The sequence below is a fragment of the Ovis canadensis genome, chromosome 5 (assembly GCF_042477335.2).
Source record: "Ovis canadensis isolate MfBH-ARS-UI-01 breed Bighorn chromosome 5, ARS-UI_OviCan_v2, whole genome shotgun sequence".
Lineage (NCBI taxonomy): Eukaryota > Metazoa > Chordata > Mammalia > Artiodactyla > Bovidae > Ovis > Ovis canadensis.
Window position 1 is genome coordinate 107,046,952 of NC_091249.1, and position 25,302 is coordinate 107,072,253.

The 25,302-nt window shown below is 36.9% G+C and overlaps 1 protein-coding gene across 24 annotated transcripts in view; it reads right to left on the bottom strand.

Moving 5' to 3' along the window:
* MCTP1 (multiple C2 and transmembrane domain containing 1) overlaps window positions 1-25,302 on the bottom strand; it is a 395,240-nt gene that overhangs the window by 362,703 nt on the left and 7,235 nt on the right. For 14 of the 24 annotated variants that reach the window (XM_069590170.1, XM_069590151.1, XM_069590165.1 and 11 more), the window contains exon 1: window positions 7,795-8,019. The exons of 3 other annotated variants lie outside the window; for them this stretch is intronic. In XM_069590170.1, the coding sequence (XP_069446271.1) occupies window positions 7,795-7,851 (57 nt within the window). In that variant the 5' untranslated portion in view covers window positions 7,852-8,019. Of the gene's footprint in view, window positions 1-7,794; window positions 8,032-25,302 lie in introns of those variants that run through there. 7 more of the 24 variants (XM_069590149.1, XM_069590161.1, XM_069590148.1 and 4 more) reach the window with 4 other exon arrangements.

A 25,302-nucleotide genomic window follows, 5' to 3' on the forward strand; every position in this document is an offset into this window, starting at 1 on the left:
TTGAAACCGAGGGCCAGACTCTGTCATGTAAAAGGCAGGTCCACTGTTGAGCAGGGTAACCCTTGCCACTGATTGCTGACATGGAACATACTATTTATAAGCAAGATGGTTCTTGAGAAAACAGTGAACCACAGGACTCAAATGAAATTCAAATAACACAAGACACCTGGACACAAAAAATTAGAACATCTTTGAATAGTGAACATGTGCTATGGTGTTTAGGACCAGGGAAAAGAATATTTATCCAATAATTTCTTGCTGATTGGGATTTTTTTCTTTTTTTGTGTTTTGTTTTTAATGACTGCTTTGGGTCAAGGATAAATGTGTAATTTTTGCAATAGAGTTGCTCCCATTGTCTAAAACTTGTATATATTTTATTTTTGAACAGATGTTTTTACAGGAATGTTTTCTCTGTGTTTTCCCCACTTGAAAACTTGAAACAATAATGACCTTAATACCTTTTCTCAAAATCTGCAACATTTCCTAACCCAAGCCCTTAGTCACCATTTTCATTTTGGAAACCATCCCTTAAAATTGACTGATTATGCCAAACAAACTTTGGTTCCCAGACCTCTTATTTGAGCTCTCTAATGAAATTTTGTGGAAAAAGAAAGTTTCAGTTCTAAGACTGAACGAAGTCTATATTTTAAAATTATTTTTTTAAATACCTTTCTTTCCTTTGATATGCTGCTTCAATTATTTTTCCTGAATTTTTATTGTCTTCCACAATAAATTTTAAAATAGTCAAATTCTGACAATTCCCATTAATTTGGCTGTTCACACTTATTTTGACCTTTTAATTTTATTATTTCTCTCTATGCACATGTATAACACTTGTCAATTATGTATGTATATATCTGTATCAATTTAGCTTTTGAATTAAGGAAGTAAACCAACTATGGTTCCATAGTGTAATTAAAGAATCTCTAACATGATTTCGTGGGAAAAGCTTGTGGCAAGAAATGATTTATAGATATGTCAGTTTTATATTGACAACCATCAGATGATGAAGTATGAGATGAACTGAACTAAATGCTTTTACATTTAACATTTCATTCCCTTGTGCTCACAAGTTCAATAAGAGGCTGATCCCAATTCAGTCTAGGTACATGAGTCATGACTCGGAGCAGATCTGGATGTGCCCGTTCATTCCCACCGTCCATCCATTCATCCATCCATCCAGCTGGACAGCCAACTTGCTAGGCATCCTTCCTGAGGGTTTGCAGTGTGCTAAGCACTGTGCTAGCACTGAGGGTACAAAACATCCTGGAGCAAGTTCTTGTCTTTGAGACTTAAGGAGACACGAGGGTTTGAAAATTACCCAAGAGAATGTAAAGTAATAGAGCCATTACGGAAGACAGCATGGAGAGTCCTTTAAAAACTAGAAATAAAACTACCATACAACCCAGCAACTCCACTACTAGGCATGTACCCCGAGGAAACTAAAATTGAAAAAGACACAGGCACCCTAATGTTCAGTGCAGCACTATTTACAATAGCTAGGACATGGAAGAGACCTGGATGCCCATCGACAGATGAATGGATAAAGAAGCTGCGGTACATACAGACAATGGACTATTACTCAGCCGTAAAATGGAACACATAGAAGTCAGTTCTCAGGAGGTGGATGATCATACAGATAAAGAAAGTCATAAAGAGAAAAACGAATACCATATATTAAAGTATATATATGGAATCTAGAAATATGGTACTGATGAACCGTTGCATGGAAGCAGCGGAGACAGACATAGAGAACAGACTTATGGACACGGGGTTGGGAGAGGCAAGGGTGGGATGAATGGAGAGAGTAGCATGGAGACATATACACTACCATACGTAAAACAGATGCCAGTGGGAATTTGCTGTATGACTCAGGGAACCCAAACCAGGGCTCTGTGACAACCTAGATGGGTGGGAAGGGGCTGGAGGTGGGAAGGAGGTTCAAGAGGAAGGGGCCACCTGTGTACCTATGACTGATTCACAGTGATGATGGCAGAAACCAATGCAATATTGTAAAGTAATTATCCTTCAATTAAAACTAAATTTTTTAAAAAGAAAATTACCCAAGAAATTCAAGCATAATTTGTGGAGTCTTTGGAGAAGGCAGATCAAAATGGATGTAGTCACATAATGGACCTAAAATCCTTCTACTATTCATCCAATATTCTCCTTCCCACAAATGACTTTTATCAGGAATTCTTAGAGTTGACAAAGAAAAGGGGACATGACATTAATTCTCCCTCAAAACATAAATTCCCAGAAGCTTTCCTAGGACTGCTGACAATGTGTGCATTGAAAGTTGTTTCTCTCTCAAAAATATGAAATCTTTTCACATCATCCAAGACTAGGTCCCCTAGAAGGACTGGTTATGTCTGTTCATTCCTGATGCATTTTGCTTTATTACTAGCCTCATTCTCTATGAATTCCCAAATAACTTCAGCTTGTTTCTGGTTCATAAAGGCCTGGGTTTCACCACAAGTGAGAATGCTAGAGTCATCAAAATAATTAAATGTAGTAACATTTAAAAGATTTCTTTTCCTTTCTGTAGTACTTTATAGCAGTCACTTCATATTACTGGGATCAAGGTAATCTAACTGGAGGCAGCATTGAACATAAAGAATCTTGGCTCTGAAGCCTGACTACCTAGGTTCAACTCTGATCATTATAACACCATTTGGGTGATTGTTGGGATAAGTCACCTAATTTATATTTCAGTTTCTTCTCCTGTGAAAGAGAACAATAATAATAGGGCCCAAATCCCATAAGGTACTTTTAAGAAATAAATTAAGACAGTTCATTAAAATGTATTACAGAGACTGACTTACATGTTAGCCATTATTGCTATTTTCATCTTAGAAACACCTGTGGAGAGCAGAATTTGGAATTTGTTTTGTTACATTTGGGTATGCAGTAAATTGCCATGAGGGAATATTACTAATCCATCCCACTAGTGAAATGACTCAAGTAAAAGGAGACCAAGTGACTAATTTGAGTACCTCAATGAATTAAGATGGAATTAAAACCCAATAGATCATCTCTGAAGCTTTTCTACTTGGGTATCTCTCAAGGGGGTGTTCATTACCAACCTTGGCACTTACAGTCTTCCCTGGTAGCGCAGCTGGTAAGGAATTTCACCTGCAATACAGGAGACCTTGGTTCAATTCCTGGGTCAAGAAGATCCCCTGGAGAAGGGATAGACTACCCACTCTAGTATTCATGGGCTTTCCTAGTGGCTCAAATGGTAAAGAATCTGCCTCCAATGCGGGAGACCTGGATTTGATCCCTGTGTTGGGAAGATTCCCTGAAAGAGGACAGGGAAACGTGCTCCAGAATTCTTACCTGGAGAATCCCCAAGGACAGAGGAGCCTGGCAGTCTCCATTGGGTCACAAAGAATCGGACATGACCAAGTAACTAAGCACAGCACTTGGTACTTAACGACACTGGTACCTCTATGGACTCTCTGACCTGAAAGAGCTTCACCCACCTCGATGTTCATAGGGTGAGTAACCAGTATTTACAAAGTACCTATAGGGTGTGTGGGATTGTCATCTACCATGGACATGTTTTGTCAACTTTGTAGATAAGAAAACAAAATAAAAAAAAGACACGGGCTTCCTGGTCAGTTCCAAAACCACAGGAGGTATCAAGGGTGCAAAAACTACTGCTTCTCCCACTACCCACCCTACAGCCCAGAGCTCTGTCCCTCAGATCACACACAATCTCACCACACTTATGTTTAGTGAAGTTTTTAAACTATTCATTTCATCATTTCAGTTCAGTCGCTCAGGCGTGTCTGACTCTTTGCAATCCCATGGATTGCAACACTCCAGGCCTCCCTGTCCATCACCAACTCCTGCAGTTCACTCAAACTCATGTCCATTGAGTCGGTGACGCCATGCAACCATCTCATCCTCTGTTGTCCCCTTCTCCTCCTGCCTTCAATCTTTCCCAGCATCAAGGTCTTTTCAAATCAGTTTTCCTTTATCTCCTACCAGTTATAGATTTATGCAGTTCTTGGAATCAAGGTACACTTGAATTTTATTACAAAGCAGAGCTAGAATCTGTTCACTAGATTGCATGATGTTAAATTCCACTTATTTATTGAAGGTATAAATTAGAACACAGGAAATGAAGATTATAGTATATACTTTTCATGAGAGGCACATTTTTATTAAAGGAAATGGTGACCCTATTTTGAACTCTTAGGAATTAGATATAAACTTTATTAATACCACCAATACAAGAAACCTTTTAATTAACCTGTCTTCCAATTTTAGTGTTAAGAGGCTTTAAAGAAAAATTTTCTTTATGACTCTAATTTGTTCATTAGCATAAGATATATGTCATTAACTTTTATAATTATGAAAAGTCATTGTTCTCCCATCTCATCTCACTGAAAAATAGTGTTCCATAAATATAAAATAGCCAGATCAATTCTAACAGAAATGAATGGAAATTCATTTGTTTTTTTTTTTTTTAAATTTTCCTGACACGACTGAGTGACTGAACTGAACTGAACTGAATCTCTTTTTAAGGGTAACCTTTGGAAGAATCTCTTTTTTTCTAGCCACTTTCAACAAGCATCAAAACAATCTACCATACTATCTGAAGTTTTAAAAGCTACAAAATCAACCCCCCATTCATTTCACATGTTTACTTTTATGATTCAACTCTCCAGAGAAGAGCTTGGACAGTTCTACTGTGGCAATAGCTAAGAGATTGCAAGAGTCAGATGCTATAGTTTGATTTTCACTCCACAAATTTGTGCTCCGTTAAACTAGATCCAATGAGAATTCTCAGCCCACAAAACTTGTAGACAGGGCAATATGTCTTCTGTGAAACATTCTGCAAGGATATACTTTCTTATAAGGATGTGCATCAATGCTGCAAATAGTATTTATCTTTATAAAAACCCAGAAAAACTCTTAACAGCAGGAAACAGCTAATCTTGTGATCAATTTCTAGCTAACTGAGGAGACAAAAAGATCCAAGTTTAGGTACTAGCTGAGCGAAGTCAGGCACTTTCCTTAAGCATTCTGGACCTTAATTCCCTTCTTTCTGAAGTAAGAAGATAAACACATCTAAGTTCACTTCCAAATATCTATATAATTCTGTATATCTTATTCAGTGATAGTGATATTTTCAAGCTCTGTCAAGTTCACAAGTGCTTTCTCACAAAGTCTCATGTGATTTTTCAGAAGTAGATGTGACCCTCATAACAGATTTTCAGAAGTAGGCAGGAGAGCGATCACTATTTATTTTTCCCGGTGAATGTGCTGCTTTTGCAATCCAGTAGGATTCACTAGAGACTCTAAGATGTAAAGCATAACCCAGAAAGATTTAGTTTTCAGGAGTCAGAAAAAGTACTCCATAAAATAATTTCTTCCTACTCAAGTTTCTCACCCTGAACCCTTCAGACAAAGCTTTACTTAAAAGAAAAATGTTTTAAAATTTTATGTTATGTGCTTCTGCTAGTGTAGCCCCTAATTGGGTGTTGATTTTAGGTTAAAGATAAGATGTAATTGCCACTTGGTAAGTATCTTTTGAGTGAGGATGAGTTTTCTCTAGCTATTTGAAATTTTCGAACAGCACTAAGGCTTGGGTAAAATTAGGTTTTTATTTTTATTTTTGAAGCTTACCTTTGCATACTATTTTTATATAAGCTAGAAATTCACAAGTAAAATAGTTTACAAAATAAGAGAAAAAGGAGACCCTCACTTCTGAAAATAAATGGTCTGAATCCAGAGTGGAATTCTGAGTATCTCTGATATCTTGTCGGTGCTTTTCCTTCAAGAAGACACAAACAATTCCACAGAAACATATATAAAACATTACAGTCAAATAAAGTTATACAACAGATGTGATACTACCTCTTTGCAATAATTCTGTAAGGTTGATAAATTTGTCCCAACCATGCTCCCAGTTATTCTTTGTCTCAAAGGTCAAGGAATTTCCTAAATAACTGAAATCTAAAAGACTTATTTTTGCCATTGTATCTAACCTCTTTCTGACCTCACTCCCCACCAGAACCATTACGAGAGGTGAGAAATAGAGACGGCACCCTATTTGGTCTATTCACTCTCCTCCTATCTCTCTGCCCATTACCCACACTCCTCTTGGATGTGCAAAGAAGCAGGAAAACAGCCAAAGGATGAGGAAAACAGAAAGGAAGGAGGAGAAGCAATCTAATCAGGTAATTACCAGTTGGCTGTACAATGTCATTAAAACTAAGTCTACATTTGTAACAGAGCATATTATCAAAACTTGAGTTTTACAGCATTTTATCAGCCTGAGTTTTCATTCACAATAACAGTTTGGATGGCCATTATAATCCAGATTCAAGAATTGGAAACAGTGTCAATTGTAATAAGACACACTTTTGTCTTGATGTAGATTACTACATTCTATCGCTTTATTGACATTTCCTAATTCACATATAGCATAAGGAAAAAGTCTCAAGGAGAATACTTAACAGAATAGCCCCACCCTTGTCCAGGCATAAAAGCAGACTTTTCTATATATCAAACATCAGGTTGTTCTATTTATAACCTCTTGCATTCTCATCTTTTGGGATATGTGCATTTTCACTATGCAAGGTCTCCAAAGCTCAGAGTGCTAAGTCATTTTGTTTGAAGTTTTCCTTTTCTAATTCAGAATACTGCCTTTAAATATTTGGAAGCTAAACTAATTTTAATTTCCCCTTCACAGAAGAGGAAAATTTCATGCCTTCACTTCAGCCTTTGCAAAACATGAGTTATTAAATGTACATATCTAATGGAAAATAACCTCCAAGTTGTAGTTAGAATCTAGCAATTTTGTAGTGGGCATAATTTTGAATAGAAAATGAAATAATCTCTAAGCATGACAGTGGGTCAATTAAGAAGAAAAAGTATTCTAATACCAACTGTCACTAAAGATAGAAAATCCCTTCAATTCATCAACATCTCACAAATTCATAGCTGTAGCTCTCACAAATTAACCTTTTCTACTTCAGAAGAATTCAAATGCCTTAAATATGACTATCCAGAGTGATATGATACCAGATACACCTTTAGCTCTGACTTGATACCATTTCTTTAATCAATAAAAAACCAAGACAACATTCCTGTTTTCCACTCCCACCTTTCCTCAGCAATCTTCAAGAATTTAAAAAGCAAACCTCTTGTCCACTTCTCTATTCCACAGATTTCTCCATCCATACAATGTATATATGAGTGTCTCCAACAACAGCTCAGGAAACAGGCTTATGATAATAAACTCATTTAAAATTTGAAACAAACAGATGAGAAGTCTAAAAATGATGGCCTTTCACTTAAATAAAAAGTCAAAGCAAGAGACACTACTTTTCAACTTTCTAAAAATCAGTAAGACCATTTTTTTTGTAATGGAGAAATACAGTTATTGAGCTATCATTATTTTAAATAAAATCCAAATATAATCATAGGAATTTTATTCATTTACATTTTACCTTTAACCAAGATAACAGGGTAGCAAGAAGAAAAACTATGATTCTGGTACTACTTAATCCTTAAAAACAATATAAAGCTACTACAATGTTTTCACATCTCAGGCACTATATTGATCATTAAAAACTATCATGCAAGCAATATCAATCTATTAAGTATCTCATAAGTGGGCTGTACCATAAATTCAAAATTATTTGCACAAGAATCTCCAAGCCACCTTTAAGATCCTGTCAGAAGGCATTTTCTGAGGCATGATCACATACTATAACAGCCACGTTAATTCAAGGCGGCCACAATACAGTGAGTAAATCAAAATATAACACTTACCTTATTATAAATAACTGGCAAATTACAGGCACCTTTCAGCTTGCAGCTATACAGCATAGTTGATTAGAAATAAACTAAACATCTTTCACTCCAGTGACAGAACTGCATCTTCAGATTTGGCTTTCGTTACTGAATCCCAGCAAGAGAGGCTGTACTCCTCTCAGGGCTAGTAGCAGCCTCTTTGCAGAGAACACTTGCTGCTCTGAACAGCAGCGACTTAGAATGAAAGTAAGAGGAACCCGTGATGTTTAAATACCGTTGCTTCACATTCACAGGATATGACTCAACTCTCTCTCAAACCAGTAGGGATAGAGTTTCCCCCCGCAAAACTGTTAGATTACATAACAAACATCACATTGGGGGGTCTCAAATGTTTACAAACTAAAATTGAAAATTTTCACCTGCTAAATCAGATGTGCGTTTTCAAAATCATCAACTTCTTCCCTATGGCACAAACCACAAATGGAAATTTGAATAACAGCATGGCTCAGAGAAAAACGACCCTGCTTACTCTTGGCAATGAATTCATGTAATGTTATTAAATGTGTGTGAACTCGCCAACATCGATCTGACAGGGATATAAAAAGAGTTTCACTAACATTTCATCAGTGCAAACAGTATAGGATCAAACTCTTACTTTAATATTCAAGAAGTGGCAATTCCACAGAACATAATAGAATCTTCTTCACCAAGTAGAGAATGGAAATAGATCTTTATGGCTTGCTGTCTCTGATTCCCACAGAAATCCTGTCCTACGCTGTCATTACCTTGTACTGCTAACTCTGCCTACCTCTCCAACTCAGAGTCTTCCTTTATCTTTTTCTCAAACATTTCCACAGGAACATGACTAATGAGAGAACTGCTCTAGCAATTGCAGCAATGTTCTGTGCTTTCCCCACCATCCAATACGTCTTAACTCTCAGCTGTATTAAATTTGATCACATGTTGAATTATTATATTTGGACATTTCAGTCAGTAAATATTATAGACTTAGATCCTTGGAAGAGAGTCTTCTACAGAAATTCAACTGCTATCAGCAAGAACAAAAAGATGAAAACATGCATATCAATACTAGCAAGTAGAGCAGGACTGTTCAATAGAAAGATAAACTGAGTCACATATGCAATTTTAAACATTTTCATCATATTATAAAAGGGAAAAGCAACATGTAAACTTAATTTTGATAATGTTTATCCTAATATATCTAAAATACTATCATTTTAATCTATAATCAATATAAAATTAGTTACTTTACAATTTCTGTACTAGCCTTGGGGAACTAGTGTATATTTTACATTTAGAGTACATTTTAATCTCAATTAGCTATATTTGCGTACTCAGTAGCTAACACATGGCTGCTGCTGCTCCTGCTAAGCTACTTCAGTCGTGTCCGACTATGTGCGACCCCATAGACGGCAGCCCACCAGGCTCCCGTGTCCCTGGGATTTTCCAGGCAAGAACACTGGAGTGGGTTGCCATTTCCTTCTCCAGTGCATGAAGGTGAAAAGTGAAAGTGAAGCCGCTCAGTTGTGTCCAACTTCGCGAGCCCATGGACTGCAGCCCACCAGGCTCCTCTGTCCATGGGATTTTCCAGGCAAGAGCACTGGAGTGGGGTGCCATCGCCTTCTCCGAACACATGGCTAGTGGCTACCATATTGCATAACACAGGTCTAGAATTTGGGGTTCATTCTTAGTCCTCAGGTTGCAATTTAAATGTTGTCTCTTCGGGGAAGGCTTCCTTTACCACCTTACCTGAAATGACCTTCACCAGTTACTTTTCATCTCATGTTCTTTATATTTCCTTCATGGTAAATCACAACCTGGAATTTTCTTCTTTATTTCCTTATTGATAGTCTGCGGCCCCTAACAAGAATGAAAGAAACGCGAGAGCAGGGACCTTGTTGTAGTCAGTATTTTATTCCCAGCCCCTTGGACGGTGACCAGTCCATAGCAGAATTTAATAAACATTGTTTAGTAAATGAATAAATAAAATATAGAACCTGTACTAAGGGTTGGCAAATAATAGAATATTAACAAATGTGTTTTAAGACTAGGAAACTATCATGTCATTGATACGATCTATCATTATCACTGAATATTTAGCAAACACATTCAGTAACACTTTTCTGAACCGAAAAACAATCTCTCTTTCATAGTGTTAATGATCCTTAATCTATAATGTGTTTTCTTTTCACATACAATATTAAATATAAATAATAGACTTATTTCATTACTCTGGCAAAGATTTGGAATGATTCTTATAAGAATCCTCTGGTCCTATGACATAAATCTGGATACCATTAGTAAGTCTATCTTCTACTCACAAAAACATTAAAAAAAAAACACTATCTATGAGACATTTGTAATGACAATTATATATTTGTCTGAGCAGCACACATACCTCCTCCTTCTATTATCATAATCCTGATTTTTATCTAGCAAACCACCCATTCCACCCTCCCTCTCAATCCGTGTGGTTTATACTCTGCTGGCCTAGCCCCACAAGTGGGCAGGTGATGCAGGCTTGAATGATCGGTATAAATTATCCACAAAACTACAGTGACAGGGTCAAGAATGGACACAGGACCCAAGCTGGTGAAGCAAGAGCCAACCCCTGCACTTCTGCTGATATTGACAGAGAGGCTATAAAGTCAATAGAATGTAAGTGTGGAACTCCTGGTTGACATATTGGCTACCACACAAAGTAAGGTTGTCTGAAAATGAGGCCACCCAAGAAAAATAACAGAGATGAGAAGAGAAAATTCTGGACAGTGTTACTGTATTTCCTAGATCTTGCCATTCATTAAAGCACATTTGCCCTTTATGGTAATGATGGATGTACTGGAATATTCACTGCAGAATTTTTTGTAGTAGTAAAAAACCAGAAACTTTGCAATAGGCCATGAAGAGTTGAAGTGTTAAATAATGAGTTAACTATACTAAGGAACACTATATAGCTAATTTTTTTTAAAATGCTATCTAGATGCACTGACATGCTAAGCTCCCTAAAATACATTCAATGGAAATAACATGTTTCAGAAAAATACATTATCCCAGTTATGGGTACATACATTTTTATATACAAAGTCATAGAAAAGGACCAGGATGACTGCACACCAACTGTGGACAAATGGTTATGTCTAGGAAAAGAGATTTGAAATAAGAGAGTGACTGGGGGAGGACAAGGAGAAGGCCAGTCATTTCACTTGGTTTATTACCTATTGCATGAATCTCATAAAATGAAAGTGAATTTGTATACCCCTTAGGCAAACTGAAAAGAACATGCTATTCTTTAAAATGAAATAAGTTTCATATTTTATATTTCTCTACTGTACTACATTTTTCTCACTCTAAATGGACTACTCTTACTTTTTTTAAAGCAAAGTAACAGAAATGAGAGTGCTTTTCTCTACCACTCTCTCCATTCTTCATCAGTCCAAACTTATGCATTATCTAATTTTTCAGTGTGGCTAGAAGATATGTTGAGAGAGACAATGAGAGGGCAGAGAGAGACAGGAACCCACAGCAAGCTACAGGAGGCCCTCCAGTGTACCTTCTAAGATCAGCTAAGGTCTTTGATTTTTTTTTTTTTCTCTTGGCTTCCTGAAAGTTCTTTTATTGACTTCATAGAAATATAGCTTCAATTTATTCAACTGTCAACATATTGACAGCCAAATATTCATAATAATATGTTTTACATTGATTTAGTTAGTCTTGGATCAATGTAAATAAACTGGCCTATTATTTGCTCAGTGAAAGGCTTCTGGTCTCTGAATTGGGCAGAATTGCTTTCCTAGCTGGGGCTTCTCTGGTGGCTGAGATGGTAAAGAATCTGGCTGCAATGTGGAAGACCCAGGTTTGATCCCTGGATTGGGAAGATGCCCTGAGAAGGGAAATGGCTACCCACTCCAGTATAAAATCTAAATCTTGGTTGGCTGGTTGTTTTTTTCTGGCTCGATCAAGTCCTCAAAAGTCTTCATATTATCTTAGGTACCACCCATGCTTTTGTATTCCCCTGGGTTTCCACAGTATTCCTTCTTTAAAAATCACACAGCTAATGGTACTCAGTCTGAGACAGGAGTCAGGCCCTTTTCAAGTTTAGTAAAGCTAACCAGGATTGGAATTTACATAGTGCTGACACACTGACGTGTTTGCCAGGCAGTGAGTATACTGCTCTATTTTATTCTCAAAGCCTACTTATCCTGATAACTTAAACCTCCTACAGAGTCTGTTGACTCTCTTGAAAACCTTAACATAATGCAAAATTTGCTTCAGATTTCCTGGAAGAAATAAAACATTTCAGATACAATTAAAGCCACCATATGCTCCTGCCTACCCCATTTCCTCCTTAGGTAAATACTCTATAGGATTATCTTTTATCATACCCATGCATCTTTTTATATTTCCATTAAACATGTGTTTATCCATAAATAAGATACTTGTTTGCATATTTTAGGCTTCATAAAATTGTAGCATGACATGTAGATGCTTTAATTTTTAGTTTTATTTTTTTGCTTAGCATTATCTTGAAGTTATATGTATTAATAGTTCTACACAGTGTAATCTTTTTAATTGCTCTATAGCATTCCAATTCATACAACCATTCCCCTATTGGTAGACTTAGGTTATCTCTAATTTATTGCTACTATTTTTCTTAATTTTTAAAATGATTTCATGTGGGATCTTAGTTCCTCAACCAGAGGTCATTACTTGCACCCCCTGCTTTGGAGGCACAGAGTCCCAACCACTGGTCCCAACTATAGGGACCAAGGAAGTCCCTATTGCTACTATTAAGCTACTCTAATTCTTAAACACGTGCAAGAGGTGGACAGGATTGTAATAAGAGGGGACAGAACCGTAGAGTCATTGGATATGCACAGCTGCACCTTTACTGGAAACTGTCAAACTGCATCCCAACATAATTAGACAATTTACAATTCAGCCATCAATGTACAAGAGTCTTTCTTACTCTAGATTCCTACTGTCTCCACAGTACTGATATTCCAGACTCTGACATTTTTGTCATTTGTTTGCGACGGGTATAGAATCTCAGCATTTTAATTTTGGTTTCTCTAATTACTGCTGAAGTTGAGTATCTGATCTAATTATTATTTGCCTCTTCCCTAACAGGTTGTTTTTCTTCTTCTTACTTTTGGGCTGTCTTCATATACTAAACTTCAACTTCTTTGTCAATTATATGAACTACAGAAATCCCTTTTCAGGGTGTAGCTTGTTTTATCATTGTTTATAATACTTTTAGTGGTTTATTATTTTTAATTTTTATGTTTTTTAATTTAAAACTTTATTTTTTTTAGTTATTTATCTATATTTCTTGAGTCAAAAGAATGGTGAATATTCAGCCATTCTTCCTGAAGCATTCTCAACAATAATGTCAGAATGCACATCTGAAAGGGATCTGAGAAGAACTCCTATTTCCAATGAGTTCAGTTCATCAGTTACTGAGTATCTGCTATGTGCCCCACACTGGTTAGAGAGACCATACTTGAAGCAATCTTTAAGAGAGAAACACACTTGAAGTAATCCTTATAATCAAGAAATAGGAAGTCTAATTGAGGAAAAAAACTTTTAAGTAAATGATGATGATGAAATGGAGAAATAACCATGTGCTAGAGATTGTGGTAATTCATTATTTAATTTAGGAGCAGTTTAATTAAGATGGAGTACATGTTATTATAAGAGATCTATACAAGATGCTATGAAGCAGAGAGAAAAGAATATGTTATTACCTTGCACCCTAAGGATTATTCAAAATACCAAGTAGTTAAATTTATAGTAGTATAGACCTGTGAGATATAGGAAGATCTACAACTGACATTTCTCTTTTCTCAAGCATATCTATTTTCCCAAATAGATCACTCATAAATTAATTCTATTTAGAAGATTAACAGGAATTAAGGGGCAGGTTATTCATTGGGAAAAGAAATATGTTTCCTTGGGAAAGCTAATTTCTTTTCACAATCAATAATCCAATTATATAATGACATTTTCCTGAATTCATCAGAGACAGCAAAAAGCCTGCGGTTCTTAAGAATCATAACAAAGGGCAAAGCTTCCTGTATTTGATTATTAATAATTTGTAATATTGAAGCTAAAATAATCTCTTATTTCTTAAAGAAATTCCATCGTAAATACATCTGTAAACCAAGCATCCATATTTATCACTTTTGTAAATACAATGTTCCTATTATTTTTCTTTCAATGCACATAGTATCTAGAGCATTTTAAAAGGTATAGAATATGACAGTAGTTAATTTCTTCACCCAGGAGGAAGAAAGGACTCTTGATCTAGAAACAGAGAAGGGGGGCAGGCAGCATCACCTATTTCCTGTGGAAAGATTAAGGGTATCCACTTTCTTGAAGCTATGAGCTTTACACTTGAGTCTTCTATCACTGTAACCTCTAGGACTTACAAACTCAAACGTGTTTGCAATTAGTTATTTGGGGGGCCGACATTAAAATGAATCTGGAAATGAGAAAATAAGACTACCATTTGAGAATAAACCTTTGAAATAAAAATACAGAATGTCAGAGCACGTAAGTAAGAAAGGCAAGTTTAACTGTCAGAACGATACAAATTCAAATGCTTCGAGGCATGCACATTACCAGTAGGGAATGAGAGTCAATGTCATGGACCTGGTAGGGACCTAGAAGAAGGGACTGAAAGGCAGCACCAAAGCCTCACCCACAGGGGAAAGTCTCTACTAGGCTCCAGAGAATTGACCTCACGTGGGAAGGGTCCAGGAAGGATAGAGGAAGGGTCCAGGAAGGATAGATCTCTGGATTTTTCAAATATTTTTTTCCAATTTTTTAAGTTACGTGAATACTCCTGAATTTTAAATCTTCATCTTTATATAGTATGAGACAAACTAAAGCTTTTGAAGGCCAGATGTGCCAGTCTCGGATTCTCAGTTATGACCATGCTCTAAACTGATTCTGCCAATAGGAAGACAGTCCAGACCAAGAAACAGGTACAAAGCAACCTCAGAAGCAAGCATAGTCCATGATCACTCAAATGCTCAGGGAAAACCCTCAGGGAAAGGGTGCTCTGGGCTAGTGGCATGCCCCTTTTTATTATAAATCTGCCTTTAATTCCATTAAACCTATGAGTCTGAGAACCAGCTGTCTTCTCACTCCATGTGCTACTTTCCATCACGTTACTTTCTGATTAGAATTTGGTATCCTGTTTACATGACTTCAGGGAGAACATGCTGGAAAGCTGAGGGACCTGAGGATCTACGCAGCAGCTATGCCTCCCAATATAAAAGTTAGTAAGTTGGCAGTCTGGTTAGAGAGGTGGCCTGTCTCCAGGCACAAAGAGCACTTGGGTGGGAACACGAGCTACCACACCCCAGCGGTTTCACTTCTCGTTGTAAAGGGAAGCATTGTCATTCTCATTCTGTGCATCAATCATATGAGCTTTGTTAATAGAAGCCCAGCTCTAGGGGACAGATGGGCTCCAGAACTGCTGACAGCTCTGGTTTCTGGGCCCATAAGGTCTTGGGTCAGACCATGGAGAGTGGAAAACACCCTAAGACAAGTCCGCCCTGCAAGGCCTCATGGGAGCTTAGGTATTTATCTTACAACCACCCTTACCCTCACTCTTGCCCCCATCGCCACACCTTTCAGAGAAACCCTATCTGGTCCTATGAAGGTCCAGAAATGACCTAGGAGTGTGAAGCGGAGAATCAAAGAGAAAAAACCCAAGAACACAGACAGAATGTGCACAGAAATGATAACACTTATTTGTAATCATCGGTGCTAGGAAACAGATATTGCACTACGTGCTTGCAAAAGAACCATCCCATTTAATCCTCAGAAACTCTGAGAAGCTAATACTATCTTCAGCAATTATTTTACAAGGGAGGAAACAGAGGCTTAAGGAAGTTAAGCAACCTGACCACATTCACACAGGTAACAAGTAGTGGAGTTGGGATTAGAATCCACATCCTTAAACACTGCACTCTGTGGCCTGTATACTTTATTTCACTTCATTGTTTTTCACACCAAACATGCACTACGTACTTATATGCTGGCCACCATTCTAAGTACTTTACCAATACTAACTAATTTCTTTCTGAAAATAACAGTGTGAAGCGGGCACAAAAATACTCCTGTTCTGATATGGACACTGAGGCAAAGAGAAGTTAAGTAACCTGCCCAAGATTATACAGCTAGTAGGTGGCTGTATAACCAGGATTCAAACACAGGCAGCCTTGCTCCAGAGTCCATGCTTTCAGTCTTGTGGTACTTTTACAATGTTCCCTTGGAAGAAATGATGAAGATTTCAATTTCAAATGTTAATTTCTATACTACTGTAAGTGCAATTTTTCAGAAGGATAGGTATAAAAACAAGGTTAAAAAATTTATGCCATACCATTTCTCTTTATTATATACCATATAGAAAAACTGTAATTCTTCTATATCTGAGAATTATGAAGCAAGTAACCACCATAAAATACTACAGGCCTAGATACAATTATTCTTAGGAGACATATCCAAGGAGGGTGACAAATTTAATTCTACACTTTTCCCCCCTCACTATGCAGAAGAAATTAAAGGAATACTTTTTATTTCTGCATTTATAAATCCTGGGAAGTAAAGATAGGAATACCTTTGAGAAATCTTAGATGAGCAAATATTCCAGAGTTTAATTTAAAGGTCATTTTTTCCTTAGATATTGAACAAGTTTAATTTCAGAATAAAAGTGCATTGAATATAATGAAATTGATGTGGATACATCCTACTTGAAACCAAACTTTCTGTTAAACTTAAAATGGAAGTTTCAAATTCATAAATTGCTGACTTTTATTAAAAATAATACTTCAGAATTGTTTTGATAAAAATAACACCTTCTGACTCATGCAGGAAATGTGAAGGAAACTCTTTTATTTAAGTGGTGAGAAAAGGCCTTCATTGGTTCCTATACCACTAAAACAGTCCAATTTAGACCCTCTTAGACAGAGTCTAAAATGTTAATTCAATCCTGAATTCAGAAGATCTGCTTAAGTGTGAGATCTGTTTCATTCCCCTATGGTCTTTACTGTTTGATTAAGTTAATAAACTCATTCCAGAACCTGTCATCTTGAGAGACACAGCATTCTTCTGAACCAGCTCATAAAACTGGCACTCAACAAAAAGAAACAGTACTTACAAAGCTTTCTTTATTTCAGTTCTTTACTCTCTGCAACATTCCATGTTAACTTACACAATTCATGTAATCTGGTCATCAAAGCATAGCTTACTCCCCTAACATTACTGCTTGTCTAGGTTGATGCCTCAGAATTCTTAACACACCCCACACTCAGGCCCCTCACCTGGGGCCCCTTCATATTTCTCTTTCATTCTGTTTCTACTGCCATTCTTCCTTGCACTGTCTCCATTTGATAAAACAATTTTAGGAATTTCAAGGTAATTTTTGAGGCAAGATTCCATGGTTGTTCAAAGAGCAGGTTTTAAAAATCTGAGTACTCTATCAGGGCAGCACCAGGGAATTCCCCAGCCTCCACAGCTAGCCAGACAAGCACCCAGCCCTTCCCACCAGCAAGTCAGAACCAGCCCAGGACTATGCACTCCAGGGCTGCAGAGCTGGATGCACTGGGATCTGGCCCTTTTTACCAGCAGGTAAGCAGCCACTGCATGCAGCAGCTTTCACAGCCAACCAGGCTGAGGGCCAGCCCTGCCTGCCTGCACACCAACAGCAGTCATCCCTGACACAACAGAAGGGCCCACGCAGCCCATATAGGCAGCACCGCTAACACATATAGATCTGGTGAGAGAGGGGAATGTGCAACCAGACTACATCTCCTATGTAAGGCCACTTCTCCAGGATCAGGAAATATAAATGACCTATTTAATACATAGAGACAAGTCAGAGGATAAACCAGAGAATCAATCAAAATGATGACAGAGGAATATGCTCCAAAGGAAGTACCAAGACAAAACCTCAGGGGGGGACAAAAAAAAACCAAGGTGGAGATAAGCCACTTATTTCATGAAGAGTTCCAGGGAATAGTAATAGAGATTCTCAATAAACTGGAAGATATGAGAAGTTTAATATAAAGTTAAAAAGTATAAAGAAGGTCTGAACAGATGAGGAATACAATAACAAATGAAAAATACACCACAAGGAATCAACAGTAGGTTAGATGATAGAAAGCAATGGATCAGTGAACTGGAAGACTAGGTAAAGAAAATCACCCAAGTTAAACGCGAGCAAAAGGCAAAGGAGAAAGGAAAGATATATCCATCTGAATGAAGAGTTCCAATGAATAGTAAGGAGAGATAAGAAAGCCTTCCTCAGTGATCAATGCAAAGAAATAGAAGAAAACAAGAGAATGGGAAAGACTAGAGATCTCTTCAAGAAAATTAGAGATACCAAAGGAATACTTCATTGCAAAGATGGGCACAATTAAGGACAGAATTGGTATGGACCTAACAGAAGCAGAAGATATTAAGAAGAGGTGGCAAGAATACACAGAACATTACAGAAAAGATCTTCATGACCCAGATAACCATGATGGTGTGATCACTCACCTAGAGACAGACATCCTGGAATGCAAAGTTAAGTTAGCCTTAGGAAGCATCACTATGAACAAAGCTAGTGGAGGTGATGGAATTTGAGTTGAGCTATTTCAAAATCTAAAAGATGATTCTGTGAAAGTGCTGCACTCAATATGCCAGCAAATTTGGACAACTCAGCAGTGGCCACAGGACTGGAAAAGGTCAGTTTTCATTCCAATCCCAAAGAAAGGCAATGCCAAAGAATGTTCAAACTATCATACAATTGCACTTGTTTCACACACTAACAAAGTAATGCTCAAAATTCTCCAAGCTAGGCTTCAACAGTACATGAACTGAGAACTTCCAGATGTTCAATCTAGATTTAGAAGAGGCAGAGGAACCAGAGATCAAATATCCAACATCTGTTGGATCATAGAAAAAGCAAGAGAGTTCCAGAAAAACATCTATTTCTGCTTTATTGACTGTGGCAAAGCCTTTGATGGTGTGGATCACAACAAACTGTGCAAAATTCTTCAAGAGATGGGAATACCAGACCACCTTACCTGCTTCCTGAGAAACCTGTATGCAGGTCCAGAAGCAATGGTTAGAACCAGACATGGAACAATAGACTGGTTCCAAATTGGGAAAGGAATATGTCAAGGCTGTATATTGTTACCCTGCTTTTTTAACTTAGATGCAGAGTACATCCCGTGAAAAGCCTAGCTAGAGGAAACACAAGCTGGAATCAAGATTGCTGGAGAAATATCAATAACCTCAGTTATGCAGATGACACCACCCTTATAGCAGAAAGTGAAGAGGAGCTAAAGAGCTTCTTGATGAAAGTGAAAGAGGAGAGTGAAAAAGCTGGCTTACAACTCAACATTCAAAAAACAAAGATCATGGCATCTGGTCCCATCACTTCATGGCAAATAGATGGGAAAACAATGAAAACAGTGGGAGACTTTATTTTGGGGGGCTCCAAAATCACTGCAGATGGTGACTATAGCCATAAAAGTGAAAGACACTTGCTTCTTGGAAGAAAAGCTATGACAAAGGACAGCATATTCAAAAGCAGAGACATTACTTTGCTAAACAGTCTGTCTAGTCAAAGCTATGGTTTTTCCAGTAGTCATGTATGGACATAAAAGTTGGGCCATAAAGAAGGCTGAGTCCTGAAGAATTGATGCTTTTGAACTGCGGTGCTGGAGAAGACTCTTGAATAGCAACTTGGAAGCAAGGAGATCAAAGCGGTCCATCCTAAAGGAGATCAGGATATTCATTGGAAGGACTGATGCTGAAGCTGATGCTCCAATACTTTGGCCACCTGCTGCAAAGAGTCAACTCATTAGAAAAGACCCTGAAGCTGATTGACGGCAGGAGAGGAAGGGAACAGAGGACAAGATGGTTGGATGGCATCACCATGAGTCTGAGTTTGAGAAAGCTCTGGAAGATGGTAAAGGACAGGGAATCCTGGCATGCTGCAGTCCATGGATTCTCAGAGTCAGACACAACAGAGTGACTGAGCAACAACAAACAGAAAAAAAATTTTTTTTAATGCAGATACTTTGCAATACCACTGACCCAACATCAAGTATACTAAGGTTTATATTCTCAGAAGGAGTAGAGAAAGAAGGAAAGGAGCAAAGAACTTACTTAAAGAAATAATAGCTGAGAGCCTTCCTAACTAGGGAAAGGAAACACACCTCTAGGAAGCATGGGGTCCCAAATAAGATGAACCCAAGGAAGGTCACACCAAGAAAACTTACAATATTAATGGCAAAAATTAAAGACAAGGAGAGAATCTTAAAAACTGGAAAAGGAAAGCAACTAGTTACATGCAAGAGAATTTGCATAAGACATTCAGCTGACTTTTTAGCAGGAACTTTCCAGGCCAGAGGAAGTGACTGTATCAAAGTGATGAAAGGGAAAAAATCCACAACAAAGGAAACTCCACCTGGCAAGGTTATCATTCAGACCTGGAGGAGATATAAATAGTTTCATAGACAAGCAAAAGCTAAAAGAGTTCAGCACCAGTAAATCAGGTATGCAAGAAATGTTAAGGGGACTTCTCTAAGCAGAAAAGATCACAACTAGAAATACAAAAATCACAAAAGGTAAAATATTATTGGTAAAAGCAAACATGCAGTACAGGTAGTTGATTAACTGGTTAAAAAACAAAACTAAAATCATCTATATCCACAATTAGTAATTAAGGAATACATAAAACAAAAAGATGCAAAATATGATGTCAAAAACATTAAATATGGGGGTGATGAGTAAAAATGCAGGTTGTTTGAATGAGTTTGAACTTAAGAGATCATCAACTTAAGCAATCATTTATATATAGAGATGGCTATAGATGAACTTAATGGTAACCACAGTCTAAAATCTAGAATAGACACAAACATACAAATATAAAGGAATCCAAATATCACACTGAAGATAGTTATTAAATCAGAAGTGAAGAAAGCAAAAGAACAAAAGAATAAAAACAGAGCTACAAAACACCCAGAAAATAATTAATAAATGGCAATGAAAATATATACCCACCAATAAATATATACCCATCAATAAATACTTTAAATGTAAATAGACTAAATGCTCCATTCAAAAGACATAAAGCTGAATGGGTGAAAATCCAAAACCCAAGTATATGCTGCTATACGAGACTCACTTCCAATGTAAAGACACACAGACTGAAAGCGAGGGAATGAAAAAGTGTCTCTTAAGCAAATGGGAATGAAAGGAAATCTGGGATATTAATACCAACATCAGACAAAACAGACTTTAAAACAAACACTGTGAGAAAAGACAAAGGAGGACACTACGTTATGATCAAGGGATCAATCCAAGAAGGAGATGTAACAACTGTAAATTTATATGCAGCCAACATAGGAGCACCTCAATACATAAAGCAAATATTAACAGGTATAAAGGGAGAAACTGACAGTAACACAGTGTTAGGGAACTTTAATATCTCATATCGATGGACAGGAAGTCATACATCACCCAGACAGAAAGTCAACAAGCAAACACTGACTTTAAATAACACATCAAATCATATGGACTTAATAGAAATATATTTACATTTCTTGCAAAGGCAGCAGAATACGTACTTTTTTCAAATGCACATGGAAAATTCTCTAGGATATGTCACATGCTAGGACATGAAACAAGTCTCAATAAATTTAAGAAGACTGAAATTATATCAAGCATCTTTTACAAGCACAAAATATGAGACTAGAACAAGAAAAAAAACTGCAAATAACACAAACAATTGAAGGCTAAACAATATGCTACTAAACAACAAAAGGGTCATTGAATAAATTAAAGAGAAAATAAAAAATATCTAAAGACAAATGAAAATGAAAACACAATGGTCTAAAATCTATGGAATGCAGCAAAAGCAGTTCTAACAGTGAAGTTTACAGTGATATAAACTTACCTCAGGAAAAAGGAAAAAAATATTAAATAAACAATCTAAACTTACACTTAAATAAACTAGAAAAGGAAGAACAAAAGCCAAAGTTAGTAGAAGGAAAGAAATCATAAAGATAAGAGCAGAAATGGAGTAAAAAAATAGAAAAGATCAATGAATCTAAGAACTGGTTCTTTGAAAAGATAAGCAAAATTGGTAAATCTTAGGCCAAATTCATGCAGATAAAGAGAAATAAAATCAGAAATGAAAGAAGAAAAGTTACAACTAAGACCACAGAAACAGGAATCATAAGAGATTGCTATGAATGATGACATACCAACAAAATGGAAACCTATTAGAAATGGATAAATTCCTAGAAATGTACAGTCTCCCAAGACTGAATCAAAAAGAAAGAGGAAATATGAAGAGATCAATTGTCAGTAATAAAACTGAATCAACTGAATCAGCAATAAAAAGAACTCCCAACAAAAAGAATCCAGGACAGATGGCTTCACAGGTGAGTTCTACCAAACATCTTTTTGTGTGTGGGTGTGTGTGTTAACACCTAGCTTTCTCAAACTATTGCAAAAATTGAAGAAGAAAGAATACTTCTACAAAGCTAGCATTACTCTGATTCCAAAAGCAGACAAACACATACACACAAAGAGCTGGACAAGACAGCTGCCAGCAGTAGGAATATAATAAAGAAAATTTAATGAAGAACCTGGCAGCATAAGCCTAGCTAAGTTTCTTAATTGCTATGGGGTGGTTACTACTACATGCATCTTGCTTTCTCCTCTTTAGATGTGTCTATAGCAGTTTATCTATGTCTGTCTTGCTATTGAAAATTGGCTGTAGTGGGGAGTAGGGTAATGGGGAAATGTTGGTCAAAGCACACAAAGTTTCACTTGTACAAGATAAATAAGTTCTGGGAATCTAGTGTACAGCATAGTAACTATAGTTTCTAATACTATACTGTATGCTTGAAATTTGCTTAAAAAGTAAATCTTAAATGTTCTCACCACATGCAAGACAAGTAACTATATGAAGTGACTGATGTGTTAATTAGTTTGATTGTGATATCATTTTAAATGTATACATGCATCAAAATATCATATTGTACACCATTAAATACATATAATTTCTATTTGTCAATCACACATCGATAAACTTAAAAAAAGAGAAGAGAGTAGAAAACGGTGGAGCAGACAGCTTGTCTTTTATGTTCACAGTTCCTTAGATTTAAGAGCTGTGCTAAAAGAACTGCACTGAAGCAGTCTAACCTTCACCAGGACCTTAAATGACGAATAACTCGCGGGTGTTTAGATTTGAGGGTCTTGGGGAAGAAGAGTATATTTGGCATGTGAAGACGATGTGAGTTGTAGGTGCATGGTAGATTACAGAAGATTGTATTAAAACCTCCCTTTACACATGCTTTTCTCACAATGTCACTGACACACCTCCCATCAGCAGGTGATGAGAGATTCCTTGACCTTGAGCAAGACTGTGACTACAGCAGATGTGATGCCATGTGACTTCTGAGAGCAGGTCACAAAAGCTGGTAAGGGACCATCTGGTTCTCTCCTGGGCTTGTTCTTTGAATCCAGTCACCATATCACAAGAAGGGCAAGTACCCCATACAGACGCCCATATGGAGAAAAACTAGGGCTATAGCTGCAGCTGAGCTTCCTGTCAATGGCCAGCACCAACTTTCCAGATATTTGAATAAACCATCCTGAAAGAAGGTCCTCTAGTCCTCAGTTAAGTGATACGCATGGCAGAAACAATCTGATCTTACCAAGCCCTGCCCAATGTGTGCACTGATGAACAAAATACATGGCTGATGCTGTCTTCAGTCTTTAAGCTTTGGGGTAGTGGTATACATAAAACTACAACTGGGGTAGCCTCTTACTGTTTTCCTTGCCTGCTGTCTTCTATTCCTGCTCATCCCACATGAATTTTCTACAAGATAAAGCTGATCAAGTTATACCCCAGAACTTTTATCTTTTTTTCCAATTTGATCTCTATGCCACTAAACTGTAATCCCCTCAAGATCATGAATAGTTTCTTAACTTTATAAAAACATTAAATAATTACCAAGTACATCAATAAATGAAATGTTTTATTCCTGGAACTTTAATAGACTCTATAAAGGAGTCTTGACTCATAAGGTAAATTATGCAACACTGAATTACCAAATTAAAAATACCAATATCCCTTTAATAAACTGAAGGAAAAAATTTAAAGAATTCACTTTTGACTGTTAAAATAGTTTGTACATATAAACTGAGACACATCCCTGATACAAATAAATTGAGACTGAGAAGATATAGTGTGAAAAATCACTACACATTTCTTCATAAGCAGATGATACATTATTTTGCCTAAACCTTAATAATCTGATTTTAATAAGTACTGAACTATAAATTCAAACAGTTCTCCTTTATCATATAAAATATGGAATTATAAGCAGTTCTCAACATCTCAAGTATAACATTTGCCTTGCCATTTTTAAGAATTTCTAAATTTTTCATTAATACTATATACTAGACATATTTTTTCTAAATATTTCTTTATTCTTTTAATAATACACAACCACACAACCACTCCCAAGTTATCTGAAAAAAAAATTCTTGGTATTAGCACTTTTTTTTTTTTGCTTTCCCTCTTACTGATTAGTTCTTATCAAGCAGACTACTTTTTATTTTATTATTTATGTTAGATTTTTATAATGCATTTCCTCCAAGAAGTTCAAGATGTTTGGCATACAGAGGTGCTTTTGTTACTCTCTATTTGGTTTGATGAACACCTTCCAGGCATTGCAAGAGCCAAGAACACCATCAAAGTTAGGAGGAAAAGACCACAGAGCAAGGGACAGAACAACAAGGTCAGAAGTGAAGTGCCCAGCTGGGTTATTTGTAGAGCAGTGAGAACTCAGGGAGTTGTGAAAATAACTGCATCCAAACCACTTTCAACTTTATAGTGCTACCCTTGGGCAAAGAAGGTACCCTGATCTCTCATCTTTACTCTGTTCATTTTTTTAATATACATTTATTTTAATTGGAGGTTAATTACTTTACAATATTGTATTGGTTTTGCCATACATCAACATGAATCCGCCACAGGTATACACGTGTTCCCCATCCTGGACTCCCCTCCCTCCTCCTGCCTTTTACCACCCCTCTGGGTCATCTCAGTGCATCAGCATCCAGTATCATGCATTGAACGTGGGCTGGCGACTCGTTTCATATATGATATTATACATGTTTCAATGCCATTCTCCCAAATCATCCCACCCTCTCCCTCTCCCACAGAGTCCAAAAGACTGTTCTATATATCTATATATGTCTCTTTGGCTGTCTCACATACAGGGTTATTGTTACCATCTTTCTAAATTCCATATATATGCGTTAGTATACTGTATTGGTGTTTTTCTTTCTGGCTTACTTCACTCTGTACAACAGGTTCCAGTTTCTTCCACCTGTGTATATGTACTGCCTGTCACATACTTGTATCAAGATAACTGATCAGAAAGTAAGCAGTAGCCCCTGCTCTTTGTACATTATGCT